Source organism: Humulus lupulus, chromosome 3, assembly GCF_963169125.1.
Source record: "Humulus lupulus chromosome 3, drHumLupu1.1, whole genome shotgun sequence".
Lineage (NCBI taxonomy): Eukaryota > Viridiplantae > Streptophyta > Magnoliopsida > Rosales > Cannabaceae > Humulus > Humulus lupulus.
In genome coordinates, this window is record NC_084795.1 from 8,112,621 (window position 1) to 8,130,634 (window position 18,014).

Consider the following 18,014-nt stretch of genomic DNA (forward strand, 5'->3'; position numbering starts at 1 on the left):
CAAAGATTGCAAGATCAATCTAACCTTCACCGAAATACTATAGAACTCACTTCCCAAAGTGTTTGATAAGCTTATGATGTTTAAGCTTATAGTTTTTCCCCAAACCAAGTGTTTACACTCTCACACTCACTTATCACTAGCAGCTTCTGAACTTAGAGCAAATGGTGAATAATGGCTGGGTACTAGGTCCTATTTATAGAGTTTGGGAATGAAAATATCTTGATTTTACTTGAATAAAAATAATGGCTTTTTTAGGTGAAAATCATTTGAATAATCGTTCAGCAGAGGCTGAAGACTCGTTCAGAAGATGCTGGACTGTTGAAGGAGTTTGAATGGCTGAAGGGAAAGGAATTCAAAAGAGTTTGAATCCATGCTGAAGGAGGCGATATATCGCCCCCTGTAGGCGATATATCGCCTGGGCCAGTATGCCCGAGGCGACCGTGCATCGTTTCGTGTTTTCCGTATCTACGTGCTGCGACATATCGCCCCCTATAGCTGCGATATATCGGCACACGCTGAATATTTAAACACGAAATTACACATTTTTAGCTAAGTTTGAATGGAGTAAACAGCCTTGACTAAGCCCTCAACGTACTCAAAGCTGCTGACTGACCCTATAGCATTCAAACTTTACTCCTTATTATATTTAATCCTCAAAAATCTTAATCCTTAATTACCATTCAAAACATGTGCTTAAAATCCTATTGGTTGATGTCTAAACCTTATAATATAATAATATAATCCTTAATATCAGTCACATTAATCAAACCTTAGGTTAACTTAATATTCTTAAACTATAGATTAAACTTAGAAAATCTATAAGTACTACTATGAGTGTCCAAATAACTCCCGGTCTGAACCAAAAATCCACAGTAACAATGATAATACTAAACATACTATCATACTATTATCTATCTTAGCTAAGTAAAGTTCTTGGACTCTACAATTCTCCCCTACTAAAAAGAATTTCGTCCTCGAAATTTACTTATCACATAACTCCGGATACCGGCCTTGCATGTCCTCCTCCAACTCCCACGTTGCCTCGCGTTCAAAACTATTGCTCCATAGGACTTTGACTATAGGAAAGCTCTTAAACCGTAACTACTTCATCCCTCTATCTAGGATGCTAACCGGTTGTTCCTCATAACTTAAGTCTTTCTGGAGTGCTATTGTATCGTACTTGAGGACGTGAGATGGGTCTGACACATATTTGCGTATCATTGAGATGTGGAAGACGTTGTGACTATCAGCTAGTGCTGGCGGTAGGGCTAGTCTATACGCAACTGTTCCCACTTTGTCCAATATCAAAAAGGACCTATGAATCGGGGACTAAGCTTGCCTTTCTTCCCGAACCGCTTGACGCCTTTCATAGGAGATATCTTCAAGAAGACTTGATCTCCAACTTGGAATTCCACATCGCATCGCTTGGTATCCGCATAGCTTTTCTGTCGGCTTTGAGCTGCAAGCATACGCTGTCTAATAAGCGCTACTGCTTCTTAAGCTTGTCTAACAGCTTCGAGCCTTAAGCTGCCTTTCTCCTACCTCGTCCCAGTGCAACGGTGATCGGTACCTTCTTCCATATAGCAACACATAAGGTGCCATTCCGATCGTTGACTGGTAGCTGTTGTTGTACGAGAACTCGATCAGTGGTAAGTACTTATTCCACGATCCTCCAAAATCAAGTATACACGCGCGTAGCATATCCTCTAAGATCTGAATCGTACACTCAGCTGCCCATCTGTCTGAGGATGGAAAGCTGTACTAAGGCTTAACTCAGTACCCATGGCTTGCTATAAGCTTCTCCAAAATCTTGACGTAAATACTGATCCTCTATCTGACACTATCGTCTTGGGGATTCCATGCAATCGTACAATCTCTTGGATGTAGATGTCTGCATATTGGTCTGCCGTGCATGACGTTCTAACAGGCAGAAAATGAGCCGACTTGGTTAGTCTATTTATTACTATCCAAGCGGAATCATGCTGCTTGTTCGTCTTTGGTAGCCCCGTCACAAAATCCATGGCTATATCATTCCACTTCCATTCTGGTATGCTAAGCGGTTGCAATAAACCTGCAGGCCGCTGATGCTTTGCTTTCACTTGCTGGCATACCAGACACTTAGATACATACTCATCTATGTCCTTCTTCATCCCTGGCTACCAATAGACTGCCTTGATGTCATAAGTCATCTTGGTAGACCCTGGATGAACTGAGTACGGGGCATTATGCACTTCTTCTAGGATTGTCTTCTTAATACTCTGATTGTCTGGCACGCATACCCGATCCTTATATCTCAATAAACCTTGGCTAGATATTGAGAAATCTGTATTCTTGCCTTCTCTGACTGCTTCCATATGTGGTGCTAGCGATTCCTCATGTCTCTGACCAATCCGTATGTCCTCTAGCAGATTTGATTGGATAGACAAGTTAGCTAGCTTGCCTACAACCACTTCTATTCTGGCACTGATAAGCTCCTGCTGAAGCGGCTTTTCTATTCCGGAAAAGACTGCTAAGTTCCCATAGCTTTTCCTACTAAGCGCGTCGGCAACTACGTTCGCCTTCCCTGGGTGGTATAGGATTTCGTAGTTGTAATCCTTGACTAATTATATCCACCTGCGCTGCCTTATGTTGAGCTCCTTCTGTGTAAAGAAGTATTTTAAACTCTTGTGGTCCGTATAAATCTCGCACCGTTCTCCGTAAAGATAATGGTGCCAGATTTGCATCGACCACCGCTGCCAACTCCATATCGTGAGTTGGGTAGCGTTGTTCATACTCCTTCAACTGTCGTGAGGCGTAGGCTATCACTTTGTCGTTTTTTTTTTTTTTTTTGCGTCAACACGCTTCCCAATCCTAGCTTTGATGCATCGCATTAGACAACGAACTTATCGTTGGGTGTCTGTACACTAAGTACTAGTGTTGAGCAAGGCTTATCTTTAAGCAACTGGAAGCTTTCTTCACACTTATCGTTCCAGTTAAACTTTTGTTGCTTCCGGGTCAGGTTGGTGTGTGGAGTGGCTATCTTAGAAAAAGCCCTCTACAACTTTCTATAGTAACCTGCTAGCCCTAAGAAGCTTCTTACTTCTGACGCGTTCTTTGGTCTAGGCCAATCCTTCACGGCCTCTACCTTCGATGGATCTACTGCAACTCCGTCTTTCGATATGATGTGCCTGAGGAACGCCACTTGTGAGAGTCAAAACTCGCATTTCTTGAACTTCGCGTAGAGTTGGTGCTCCTTCAATCGCGTCAAAATCATCCTCAAATGTTCCTCGTGCTCTACTTCATCCTTGGAGTATACTAAGATATCGACGATGATTACAACGACGAATTTATCTAAGTAATCCTTGAAGACCTTATTCATTAAGTCCATAACGCGGCTGGTGCGTTAGTAAGACCCAAAGACATAACCAAGAACTCGTAACGTCCATAACGAGTCCTAAAGGTTGTCTTAGGAATATCTTCTCCCTTTACCTTGAGCTGATGATATCGGTTGAGTAGGAACCACGACTGACCATTGCTTGTCTGATGGATCATTCACATAAAAAACTAGTTTGGCTTGTGTTGCCATTATGAAACGATCATTTTTGTGCCCAATTCGATTTAAATCAACTGAAGTAAAACCTAAATCATCAACCTTTACTCCCTTGTCACTTTTCACCCAATCACATAAGAAGACCGGCACTCTAGTTGTAGTATAACCTAATTCCCAAATTTCTTGGATTACTCCATAAAATGTCATATCACACTCTACAGGATTTTTGTCCTTTGAACTAGAGATTTGCACAGTTTTTGCTACAATACAAACTCCACTATTCTGTGTGGTTCTTACATTATCTCGTTCCAAAGTATTGAATTAAGTACCATTGATGATGTATGATGGGTACTTAAACACATTTAGAGAAGGACCACGAGAAATCCACTTAACTATGTCTGACACATGACACAACGTGTGGGTCACTTCAATTGCAACCTTTGTTAAAAAAAATGAAATAATAATTAATAACATGTCATGCAATCAAAACAAAAGATTTAAAATTATTTACTCAAATCAATACCTTGTTCTCTAACCAAGTACTAAACGTACGATTGTGTTCATCTTGGATCCATTTTTGGTTCTTTGACTTAGATTTATATTTTTTCCGAAGCCAAACAAAATGATTCCTTCATAAATTTATGCAAAATTAGTATGAATCAATACAAATATCACAATAATGTTTTATGATATCATACTTTCTAAGATAACTTACTCGATGTAAGGTTGAATCTCATCAATGTTTTGCAATACAAGACAGTGTGCTTCATGTCTTTCATCTTGAGTTATTGAGCATATAACACCACCTTTTCCACCATAACCACCATTACTTTTATTTAATGTAGATTGATCGCCCACGCTTGTCACACCATGCAAGTATTCTGAACAAAATTCAATGGCTTCTTATGCAATATAGCATTCAACAATACATCCTTCGGGTCTACTTCTATTTCTAACATAACTCTTAAGAATCTTCATGTATCGCTCAAAAGGATACATCCATCTTAAATAAACAGGTCCGCATAGTTTAATCTCTCTAACCAAATGGACTGTAAGATGCACCATTATGTCAAAAAAAGAAGGTGGGAAGAATCGCTCTAAGTAACACAAGATTATAGCAATCTCCACTTGTAAATTGTCTAACGTTGAAACATCAATCGTCTTACAACATAAATACTTGAAAAATAAACACATCCGTGTGATTATTTCTCGAACCTTTCTAGGTAGCACACCATGAATAGCCACAGGTAGAATGTGTTGGAATAGGACATAACAATCATGAGATTTCATGCCGACCAAATTCAAATTCTTCATATCCACCAACGTTCTTATGTTTGAAGAATACCCTTCTGGAACTTTAATATTGTATAGACGATTGCAAAGTTCTTTTTTCTCATCCTTAGTGAGTGTGTAACAAGCTGCCGGTAAAAAAGTTCTATTAGGGCCAGCTTTTGGATGTAGGTTTTTTCGCAAGCCCAATGCAGCCAAGTCTTTCCGAGCTTTAATACCGTCCTTACTTTTACTTGGAATATTTAACAAAGTTCCTATTAGACTATCACACACATTTTTCTCAATGTGCATGACATCTAAATTATGTCGCAAAAGTAACTTTTCCCAATATTCAAGCTCAAAGAAAATTGATTTTTTCTTCCAAGGACTTGTAGAGTCACCCGCACTAGTCAAACTAACTTCAGTCTTATCCTTGCCAACACTCTTTCCATGACCCTTCTTCTTCTTAATTGGACAAACAATAGGTTTTCCTACCTTAAACTGAATTACAGATACTTTATTAAGTACTTGATTCCCAGTCAAAGGAACTGGAGCCAAACCAAACTCTTGTTCACCATTGAATGCATTTTTCCAAGTTCTAAAATAATGTCTCCGGGGCAAGAATTTTCTATGTCCCATATAGCACACCTTGCGGGAATGTTTCAAATATTGAGGGAAAGTCTTCTCCTCACAAATAGGACAAGCTTTGTATCCTTTTACATTGTAACCAGATAAATTTCCATAAGCGGGGAAGTCGTTGATTGTCCATAACAACACCGCTCGAAGGGTAAATTCTTCTTTTCGGTATGCATCATAAGCTCTAACTCCTTCATTCCATAAAGTTTTCAAGTCATCAATTAGGGAAGCTAAGTAGACGTCAATATTGTTACCAAGTTATTTAGGTCCAGATATCAGCAAGGTCAGTAAGATAAACTTCCTTTTCATACAAAGCCATGGCGGTAAATTATATATGACTAGCATAACAGGCCAACAACTATACTTACTACTGAGAGAAGTATGAGGATTAATTCCATCCGTAGAAAGAGCTAGACGAATATTTCTAGGTTCATTGGCAAATGAAGGCCATTCAAAATCTACTGTCTTCCATGCTAGTGAGTCAGCAAGATGTCTAAGTCTACCGTCCTTTATTCTCTCATTTGCATGCCAAGTCAAATTCTTAGCATGATCAACGTTTCGATAAAATCGAATCAAATGAGGAATTGGAGGAATATACCACAAAACTTTTGCTGGTACTCCTTCCTTAACTTCCTCTAAATTCCTTTTCTTTTGCCATCTGAACACAGCACAAGTAGGACACGAATTCGCATCTACAAGGCTATTCCGATATAATACGCAATCATTAGGACAAGCATGTATTTTTTCATATTGCAAGCCTATTGAGCACATAGTTTTCTTAGCCTCGTAAAATGATACGGGCATCTCGTTTTCTTCAGGCAATAAATTTTAAAAAAAAAACTAACAATTCCGTGAAACTCTTATCACTCCATCCATTTTTGGCTTTTATATTGTACAATCTAAGAAGGGCTGACAACTTTGAAAATTTAGTGCAACCAGAGTAAATCGGCTTTTCAGCGTCATTAAGAAGATTTTCAAACTTAACGGGATCTACTTCTGATTCATAATATGCATCATCAATCATTTCATCTAAATTATCCTCACGATCCAATTGCCTATAATTCTGATCTTCATTCATCATAGGAGGGTCCGGAGTAACATGAAGCTCTTCACCATGCCAATACCATATTTTATAACTTTTGTCTATCCCGTGGAAATATAAGTGCTCTTTTATTATTGTGGCAGTCATCTTTTTCATATTTCCACACTTACTACAAGGACAACAAATATAGTTTGGATCTTTGGCATGATCCAAACTAAATTTAAGAAACTCATCGACCCCTTTTATATATTCTACTGACATCCTATCAGCTGACATCCATTCTTTGTCCATATTGCGCCTATTTGTTTTAATAAAAAATTAAAATTAAGAAAATAAAATAAAATAAACATACAAAACAAAACTAAGTACAAAAAAATTTATAAAAAATCGGGCAGCATATCCCCTAATTTACTATCCTAGCCATCTGTCACAATCAACACCAATATGTCAAACAAATCAAACAGCACATAGGTTTTCATCCATATATCACCGCAGCACACAAAATTCTCAGAACCTACTTCACTAAGACATGCAAGTTCTCAATCTTCCGTTATCACCACAGCACACAGAATTCCCAGGACCTACTTCACTACGGATGAATATCTAAGATATTCAAACTCCACTAAAGTAGTACAGTTATCATTCAAAATTGTAAAATATTGAAATTTTTTAAAACTAAATCAAATGCAACATACCTCTTGCAATTAGCTACCAATCCAATGCTTTAAGACCAATCAAAATATTAACCTATTCATTATAATCAACATTATAAAAAAAGAAAAATGTCAGATGTTGACATGCTCTTTTAAAAAGGTTAAAATCAACACAACAAATATATGCATGCATACTTGTATATTCTTTTACATGTCACACTTGTATCAACTATTATTTGTCTAATGAACACTTTAAGAGCTTTTTTTTATTTAGAAATATTTTATGTGTGTGTGTGTCTAATTATATTATATATTTAAGGCATGCAAAAAGTTGCTCGTTTGTTAATAATAATGGTTTGTGTTTATATGCATTGATTTCAACAATACTAGAAAGATGAATAAATATAAGATACAAGTTACTTTAGCTTCATCGATATTCCACTTAAACTAAACAAAGCAAACACTTAAAGAAATTTCCTTGATGCACTACACCAAAAGCTACTTTCTACAACACATCATTATAATACTATTGAAAAAGTATTATAATAAATAATGAAAGATGCGGTAATGCATAATAAGAGTTAAAATAAATGGCGGGACTTGAAAATTTTAAGCGGCATAATGAAGTGTTTTAATTTTTTGTAATCCACTTTTCCTTTTTAGAAAAACAATACAGTTCTCCCTTTCTCTCCTTGTTCTCTTCTTTCGGTAAGTTTACTCTTTGTCTTATATTCATCCCTTATTCAATCTTCGCCTAATCTTCTCCTTCCCCATTGAGATCTTGTTTCCCTCATCACACTTTGATGTTCATTCTCCTTTTTCCCTGTTGTTTGAATACTTTGAAAAAAATGAAAGAGTCTAGACAAAAAGAAAGAAGCACTCAAATTCTTCCTTCCAAAAATCTCACAGGTATATATTTGGGTTAATTTTTGGTGTATAAATTGAAGCACGAATCTCTTTATATTAGGTTTGATCTTTGAATAGGGGTTATTTCATCTATATTAGTAAATTAGGTTTGATCTAAGTTGTATGTATGTATGTATGAGAATTTCAATATATGAGCATTTAAGGAAAAAATTTGGGACCAGTGCGTGGGCATTTGTTTTGGGAATATAAGAATAAGTTGTAAAGTTAGTAATCTTATGATGTATTGAATGTCAAGGTCAAGGTCATGGTCAAAATCCAATTAGAAGCATCAAATGTTTGATTTGCCAAATTATGACCAACAAAAAAAAATTGCTTACAGATGTGCGACGAGCTATGCAATGGCATAAGGCTTCAGGTTAGTCATTTTTATTCATACATATAAATATATAGGTTGCTCTGTCTTTGGCCATCAAAAAGCTTTAATTATTTACCATTTCAAAATCCAAAAAAAAAAACTAGTTAGCTAGATCACTATCTTACGTTAGATTTTATTTGGTTAATGTCTTGTATTGTTTAAATTAATGGCTATTTCGAAATCCCAAATCTTTCTTGTCTTTGATATTTATTGTCTACCTTCTTGACATTTTGTTGTTCTTACTGTTACAATTTTTTTATTTGCTCCTTAGTCTGTATCGAAAATGATGAGTAGGATAATACATATATAAATTCCTTTACTGAAGTTTTAATTTTCTTATTATTTTGTTTAAGCTTTTTACTATTTTTAATCACTCATTGGGAACCTCTGAAATTTGAAATCATTTAGTTCTATTGTGGAATAACCGATTAAGAGTGAAAACAATTGTCATGTTTTGATCATTAATCTGTTTATATATGCTTAATCATTTATCTATTCTAAGAAGCTTTTGGATTACTACTGGCAGGGCATTATTCTTATTCTTATTGTTATAGATTATAGTTTATGCATTCTAGGTGTTTGAGTGAATGTCTCAATAAGTACAAAATACTCAATAGATTTGTGTTATTTATTGTGTGAGTGGCAGATTATTTGATATTTCCATTATTTATTTATTGTCCATATAAATTGTTTCTATATATATATTTACATGTATATGTTGTATTTACAGAAAAAAAAAAGTCTCAACTCCAAGTTGATATCATTTTTCATAAAAAAAATGTCCAAATATGAAACTTTTGCTCACCTATGTGAATGGAGCTATAGGTTTACCTTTTAAATACTAGCAACCAAATTGCAATTCACCAAGATTAGTACCTGAGGTAAGGACTTTTAAAAGGGTCTAGTGAATTTTTAAAACTATGACAGAATACAACCATGTCTTACTAAATTTTTGGTTGAATTGTTTGCAGCATGGGTTTAAGGAAGATGTGTTTTTTCATGGTAAAGAAGAGGTAATTCTCTTTATTTATAATACAGAGTGTGCTTTTTTTTGGGTTTGTTTGATAGCTAGTGTTTATCATTTGATCATTTTAATTATCAAACTTTATCATCTACAAAATGATGGTCTAACACACAAGTTATTTTGAATGTGTAATGATTAACAATTGTTTGAAATTAAACATTTTTATGGAATATTATTACATTTATATCCCATATTTTGTCTCATGCAGAGAATTTCATGAAATGCTAATATTGCACAACAAAATGAGTTGTTCATAATGCAAGCAATTCCAAGTGAGGACTTCTACAAATAATGTGAGCTATTTACTATTTATTTATTTAGTTATTTTATTAATTCTTTTAGGGAGAAGGAGAACTCTTAAACCAAATTATTTTTTTTTTTTAAAAAGAAGCCAAATTCTTTTGAAACTTGCATTCTATCCCAAAAATGTGTAGCACATCCACCTAAGTCACTCCTATATAATTAAAATAAATAAAATAAACTTAGCAACACTAAGTTCCACACGTGTTAACCCTACCTCCCAAGTCATTTAATATGACTAAATAATAACTAAACTATTGATTAAAACTTGGATAATGCAACTAGACATAATTATAAAACATTCAAACATTCTCCTTTTCCTTTGTCCATTCCACCTCACTTGTTAATCAACTTTTAATTTCTAAAAGAATCACTTAGACTAAACAAGAGCTTCACACGTGGCCCTAGCATAGCCAAATCATAGAAATAAAAGAAAAATAATATGACTTATTTTATTATAATGCTGCATGGTTGAACTCTTGAAAATACAATCTATTTATATATATACAATATATAAAATAATAATAATGTAATAAATGACCACTCCTCAAATTAAGGCTACTAGACTCAGCCACCAGACTATCTGCTTTTGATAATTTGAGACTAACTTGATTGCAATTACAACTAAGCTAGTACCATTATCCTTAAAAGAAGCATCATTAAAAGTGCTCTACTCCTTGGTGTTTACCACTTGTCTTGCCTCCACTATGATCTATATATAATTCTCTTAATTACTAATGTCTTTCACTCCAGGCAGCTTGGGCATCTCCATAAATCGATTAGACTTCTGATTTTGGAGAAGTGTTATGCTCCATGCGACTCCTCTCCTTTGAGTATCATTCATATGTTTCCAAAGTACCATTTCTATTAAAATAGCAGTACCTAGATCAACACCTTTCTCTGGTTTGAATCTATTAACTTCCCTTATTAATGTTGTGTTTATAATATTTGAATGTATCTCTATTTAATTTTTATTATTAATTTTGGAAACTTAAGTGCTCTAATTAATTATATACTCTACTAATTTGTTGTTGTAATGTTTTTTTTTAAATAGGCTGCTATAATGTAATGTTTAGATTTACGTGGTTTGTTACTTTTTCACATTGAGATAATTATATATATTTACTTTATGTATATATGTATGATATTGCGACTTGTGGGATCTGGTTGTAGGATATTCTTTGAATTTAGAATATTAGTTTATATCAAGGTAATCATATATATTATATTTAAAATTATATACATATATAACAATGGGACATTTTAGGGTGTAACCTTGTGATAGGGCAATGTCTTAATTTATTAAAAGTAGGCTATTGATAGCTCTTTGCATGTCATGGTACACCCATGAAAAACTCTTGAGTTTTGAATGATTTTTTGTAGTTAGTTGTCTGCCACTTTGTCCTTTAAAAGCATGATTGGTATTCCAATATTAAAGGATTTTGAAGATTTTGTGTTGAGATGCTTGTAATATTTTGGGCTGTTTTGACAAATCTTATGTTAATTAATAAATTATTTTTTCTAATTTGCAGGTATATTGAGATGTCTCTCTTTGGAGGAATACTAAAACTATTTGTAGTTAAAGTATTTACAATCAAAGAATGTGTTTCACTAGCTTTGTGTACATTTCTCATTTTTTTTATTTGATGACAATGAATTTGTGTATAACTTATCTTGTATTATGATTTTGTAAGTCTACACTAGTTAACTAAAGATTGTAATTACATTTTGAGTAATTATCATTTTCATATTTCCACACAAAACTAAGTACAAAAAAATCTATAGAAAATCGGGCAGCATATCCCCTAATTTACTAGCCTAGCCATCTGTCACAATCAACACCAATATGTCAAACAAATCAAACAGCACACAAAATTATCAGAACCTACTTCACCAAGACATGCAAGTTCTCAATCTTTCGTTATCATCGCAGCACACAGAATTCTCAGAACCTACTTCACTACGGATGAATATCTAAGATATTCAAACTCCACTAAAGTAATACAATTATCATTCAAAATTGTAAAATAACAAGTAGTATCAATATTAGCCTATATTATTTATTTGTATATTAAAACTTGAAATTATATTATTACCCTATATTATAAATAGAAAATTATTAGCCTATACTATTTTTAGTGTTTTAAACATTCTAGTTCCCTATATTATTTATTTGTATAACCATTGGGTTTATTATTTTTATTGTTATAAACATTCTAGTTACCTATATTATTTTAATTTTTTGAATATTAAAACTTGAAATTATATTATTACCTTATATTATAATCTGAAATTATTACCCTATATTATTATCCTATATTAAAATATGATATTATAATATTACCAATTATAATATAAATAAATAATATAATACCAATTACCAATTTTTTATAATATAAATAAATAACAATCCTATAAATAAATCTAATATCATATATATCATATATATATCTAAAATTATAATATATATATTTATCATATTTATCATATATATATCTGAAATTATAATATATATATATATTTATATAACCAAAAAAATAAAAAAAGAAAGCAAGACATATACCTGAACCACGGTTCGGCTGGAACCGTACGTGAGCAACCGCCTGGAACCCATGCTGACAACCTGTTGGAGCCTTGACCCTGCATCGCCGGCGAGACTGCTGGAGCCGAGAGCTGCGCCGCCGTGAGTGCTGGAGCCGCGGTAGTGCGCCATCGTGAGTGCTGGAGCTGAGAGAGCACAGCCGCCGTCGAGCGCCGCTGAGAATGGTGGAACCGAGAACCCAGCGCTGTTCACCACCATCACTTCCGTCGAGCGCCGTTCACCACCTGCTGCCGTTCATCTCCTTCAGCCTTGGTCCGTTCAGCCGTTCACCTCCTGGATCAGCCGTGTGGTTGCTGGTTTTGACTAATAAAATCCCCCAATTTGTATAGTTTTTTAAGTATGTAACCCTATATTTCGAAATGTATATGGCTGTCTTTAAGTGTTTTACATAAAATATTTAAGGGCTTGCGTTGGGAGTCCATAATACTTTTTTAGGACTCGCAAGTGAGTCCTAAAAAAGTATTAAGGACTCCCAAAGAAAGACCTTAAATTTATTAAGTAAGACACTTTTTTTTTAGCCCAGATTTTTTAGGACTCACAGATTCTTTTAGGACACTCATTGCGAGTCCTAAAAGAGTATTAAGGACGCCCAAAGCAAGTCCTTAAAAATATTAAGTAAAACACTTATTTTTATAGCCCAGATTTTTTTAGGACTCGGATTTTCTTTTAGGACACTCATTGCGAGTCCTAAATTGAGTTTTTTTAGGACTCTCAATGAGTGTCCTAAAAGCTTCATAAATATTTTTAAGGACTTACATTTATGTGCATGTCCTAAAAAAGTGTCCCGTAAAGGGTATTTTGTAGTAGTGGTGTGTGGTACTTCATTACTGTATGGATATGTTTGGGTTACTCGTCATGAGACGATCCTAGGGAGCAAGCTAGTGAGAAAGTCCCAACGGGACCCATACTTGACTCGGAGTGATTCAAGGGGTAATTTGGTAATTTAGTACATTACCAGGATCAGGTAATGGAGAAATTATTTGATGATATTGGAAATAATAGGAATTGTGAGACGTTAATTAAGATTAACGGGATAAGTGAAAAATGACAAAACTGCCCTTGAAGGGCTTTGGGAGAGTGTTTTGACCCTAGGGTCATAGTGGTCATTTTGAGCCAAAATCAGTGACTTAGTCACCTTTCCCCTCTACTGAAGTAATCACAAAACAGAGCATCATCTCTTTCTCTTTCTCTTTCTCTCGGTTTTTCTCTTCCTCTCCCTATTTTGGTTTGAATGTTTTAGGAAATTAATGGAGTCCTTAAGCTTGGAATGAAGGCTTGCATTGGGGCTTGATTAGTTGCAGATAGGAGGGCATAATCACCATTGAGGTAGGCTTCAAACTCTATTTTTGATTCAGTTATGTTTTAGTTTTTATGTTCTTGAGCTTTGAGATTCAAGGTTTTGGATTTTAGTTTTTAGTGGTGTTTTGATTGTGTTTGAAGTTGGGTTTTGATGAGGTTGATGTATTGATGAAGTTTTAGGGTTAAATTATAAGTTTGGATGGTGTTTAGATGAGGTTTTGGTGATTGGAACTCAGGGAAAACGCAGGGGAAGAACCAGAAGGTTCTAGACTATAGAGTTGGCATCCCAGTGCCACTTTTGGGCGCCCAAATGCTAATAAGGGGAGGGCAAAGGAGTGCTCTCTGACTTGGGGTAGTGCCCCAGCGCTATACCTGTTTTAGCAAACCCCATTTTTAGGGCTTGTGAGGACTTTGGGGGCTCGGGGGATGGTTTCACTACCCCGTTGGGTGGATTGGAAGTCCCGAGAGCACGGGAATGGTCCCAGAGTTTGTTTTTAAGGATTGAATCTTATGAGGTTATTATTTTATGGTTGTGACTAGGTTACCATTAAGGCTCGAGACAAGATCGTGCTTGATGGTCGTTCATTGGTAACCTATGCTTGGGCTAAACATAAGGAAACTGCACCCATTATGTGACATACATGATTATTGTTGAAGCATGTTGAGTGCTCTATATTTGGATATCTATTGCATTATGAATGCTTGACTGCATTGTTTATCTGAGCAACGCACTGACTTATTAGTCAGAAATGGCAATGGTGTTAAGTGTTGATCGTGAAGCTCTGACTTATCAGTCAGGATCAGCAATAGTACTAAGCGCTAGTCGTATGGAATTGACTTATGAGTCAAGAGCGGCAATAGTGCATTGAACGATGGTCGAAATGATTAGATCTAATCAACATGAGCATTATATGCTCAACCGACCTATTGGTCGAGGAAAACTAAAGCGCTTGGCTAGTCTAAGGCTAGTTACTCAGAGCCAGGGCTAAAAGGCTCAGGTGACTGGAACGTCACATGGCTTAGGGCACAGGACCCCAGATTGACTTAATTGTCATTTATTTAGGGCGCAGGACCCCAGAGTGACTTAATAGTAATCTATTCAGGGCAGGACCCCAGATTGACTTAATAGTCACAAAACAAGGAAAAGGGGCTTTGTAGAGTCCAAGAACTTTACTTAGCTAATTATTTAGTAGTATTATAGTATGTATAGTATTATCTTTGTAACTGTGGATTTTTGGTTCAGACCGGGAATTATTTGGACACTCATAGTAGTACTTATAGACTTTCTAAGTTTAACCTATAGTTTAAGAATATTAATTTTAACCTAAGGTTTGATTATATAGCTGATATTAAGAATAATATTTATTATACTATAAGGTTTAGATATCAACCAATAGGATTTTAAGCACATGTTATGAATGGGTGATTAAGAATTAAGTATTTTTGAGGATTTAATTTAATAAGGAGTAAAGTTTGAATGTTATAGGGTCAGTCAGCAGCTTTGAATACGTTGAGGGCTTAGTCAAGGCTGTTTACTCCATTCAAACTTAGCTAAAAATGTGTAATTTCGTGTTTAATTAATCAGCGTGTGCCGATATATCGCAGCTATAGGGGGCGATATATCGCAGGACGTAGATACGGAAAACACGAAACGATGCACGGTCGCCTCGGGCATACTGGCCCAGGTGATATATCGCCTACAGGGGGCGATATATCGCCTCCTTCAGCATAATTCAAATGTTTTTGAATTCTTTTTCCTTTCAGCCATTCAACTTCTTCATAAGTCCAACATCTTTTGAACGAGTCTTCAGCCTCTGCTGAACGATTATTCAAATTATTTTCACCTAAAAAGCTATTATTTTTATTCAAGTAAAATTAAGATTCTTTCATTCCTAAACTCTATAAATGAGACCTAGTACCCATCTATTATTCACCTTTTGTTCTAAGTTCAGAGGCTGCAAGTGCTAAGTGAGTGTGAGAGTATAAACACCTGGTTTGGGGAAATCATAAGCTTAAACATCATAAGCTTGTCAAACACTTTGGGAAGTAAGGTTCTATAGTATTTCGGTTGTGGTGTAGATTGGTCTTACAAGTCTTTGAGGTAAACCAAAACTCTAGTTCATTTGTTTTATGTTATTTTCCTTCTCTTAGTCTTCTACTCAGTCTCCTAACCTCATTCTTATTTTGGTTAGGGAATCTAAGTTCTTGAGCACATAAGTTTTGGTAAGTGTGACTCTCAATGGTTTAGTCTTTCCATTCCTTTCATTTCATCTCTTTTTATTCATTAGACTCACCCTGTTATATATGGTTTTAGGAGTGTTCCAAAAAGTCCCAACGCTGTCCTCTTATCCCGGTAACTTTGGTAAGGAAAATAGGATAGAAATGCATATGTTATATGTCTTATGTGTTATCTTATGTTTCTTATGTTATGATATATGTTATGATATGTATGTTGTAGGCTTGGGCATATGACCCATATGACTAACAAGACCCCAATAGATTATGGGCATATGACCTACTTAGCTAGTAGGACCCCACTAATCTCATGGGCATATGACTTGTTTAGTCTATGGGACCCCAAGTAATAATGGCCATTATAATAAGTGTATGTAATAAGTGTTATAGTATGTCTTTATGTTTATTATGAAATTTATGTTTATGACTATGTGTTAGATTTTCCTTGCTGGGCATTAGGCTCATTCCTTTTTGTTTTATGTGCAGGAAAATAGCTTTAGAGGCGGTAAGATTCGTGGACGCTTAGAGATTGTGTATCGATGATGAATGGAGTCAAGGAGTCAAGAGTTCGATTTCTCGAGGATGTAGTCTTGTTTTACTTTTTATGGTTTTACATGTATTTTTTCGCATTTTCTATGTAACTCCTTTTTACTTTAAGTTATGTTTTGTTTTAAAAACAATGGGTACCCATATCCTTCTTGATATTTTGTAAGTAACTCTTATTTTTACAAGTTACTTAATAAAATTATGGTATTTTCGCAAATGTAAGTTCTATTAAGGTTTTGAATGTATAGTTTCGTTAATGGTCCAAAAGTCTAGATTAGTGGATCATTATAGGCTTTTACTTCGGTTTTTAAGCTTGATTTACTTCAGTTTTCGCTAAAATTCGCAACCGCAGTAGTTCGAAACGAAGTAAATAGTAGTTAAAAACCGAAGTAGAATCCTCACTTTCTACTTCGGTTTTTACATAATAACCGAAGTAGAAAGTGGTGCACGCATCCATCCTGGGCACTTTCTACTTCGGTTTTTAGGTAAAAACCGAAGTAAAAGGGCCACTTTCCACTTCGGTTTTACCTAAGAATCGAAGTAGATCTGCTTCTGTTCTTAGGTAAAACCGAAGTGGAAAGTGGCCCTTTTACTTCGGTTTTTACCTAAAAACCGAAGTAGAAAGTGCCCCGCCTTTTTTTTAATATATATTTCTAATTATTTTTAAATGGCCGAATTCTATTTATATATATATTTTAGCCTAATTTTATTTAAATTGTCTAATTAATATATATATATATATATTTTGGCCTAATTCTTTTTCAACGGTCTAATTATATGAATTTACAGTTATATATATTTTTACAATTGGAATTGGTTAAGAATTTTTTTTGAATGAAAATATGATAACTTTATTAATTAAAAATGTCATACATAAGCATATAAAACACAAGTACTTAAGTAAGATAGCTAGCCTTAACATTAATACATTTACAAAAAACTAAACTTACAACTAAACGAACTTATAAACAAAATAGGCTTACTGATAAATGTATGTCATCAATTGACCTAACCATTCGTGGTGGATTGGGAAGAGGTCTACAATCTCACAATATTGCTTCTTCCCATCAAACTGTAAGATTAATAAATATAAATTAATTTTATAGATTATCCATACCAAAATAAGTTATAAAAAATGAACTTACTTTTTCTTTTAAGGTTTCTATTGCATTTGATGCCCGAACAAGATCTCTAATGTACTTCAACACATAAAAATAACATTCATGACTTTGTGGTTGTCTTGGACATGAAACATTGAATATCTTTGTAGGATTGCCGAGTAATTCATTGGAAGAAGCCTTATAATATGCACTATTTAAAAAGAAAATTAACAAAAGTTATTAAAATGTAGTAACATGTAATAGTTGTTGCATATTAAGAAATATTTTAAAAAATTTAAAACTTACCTCATTATCATTGAATCAATTTCTTCAGGAGGTTTGTGTGCTTTCAGTGGATCCAAGAACACGATTTTTCCTTTTGGCATAGCAATCACCAACATCCAATGTTCCCTAAAATAAGAAGCGTGTTTAGTAAAATAATTAAATTTTTAATATATGAATAATCAAATAAGAAAAGTGCATAGTATTTCTTACGG

At 34.6% G+C, this 18,014-nt stretch overlaps 1 protein-coding gene across 1 annotated transcript; it reads right to left on the reverse strand.

Annotated features, from left to right (window-relative positions):
- Positions 1-6,248: 6,248 nt before the first annotated feature.
- LOC133821774 (uncharacterized) lies at positions 6,249-7,301 on the reverse strand. Its single transcript, XM_062253916.1, has 2 exons — positions 7,172-7,301; positions 6,249-6,774 (listed from the first exon to the last, which is right to left on the reverse strand). Exon 2 carries the CDS (start codon positions 6,765-6,767, stop codon positions 6,249-6,251), a length of 519 nt encoding a protein of 172 aa, XP_062109900.1. The 5' UTR covers positions 6,768-6,774; positions 7,172-7,301.
- Between the last annotated feature and the right edge of the window lie 10,713 nt (positions 7,302-18,014).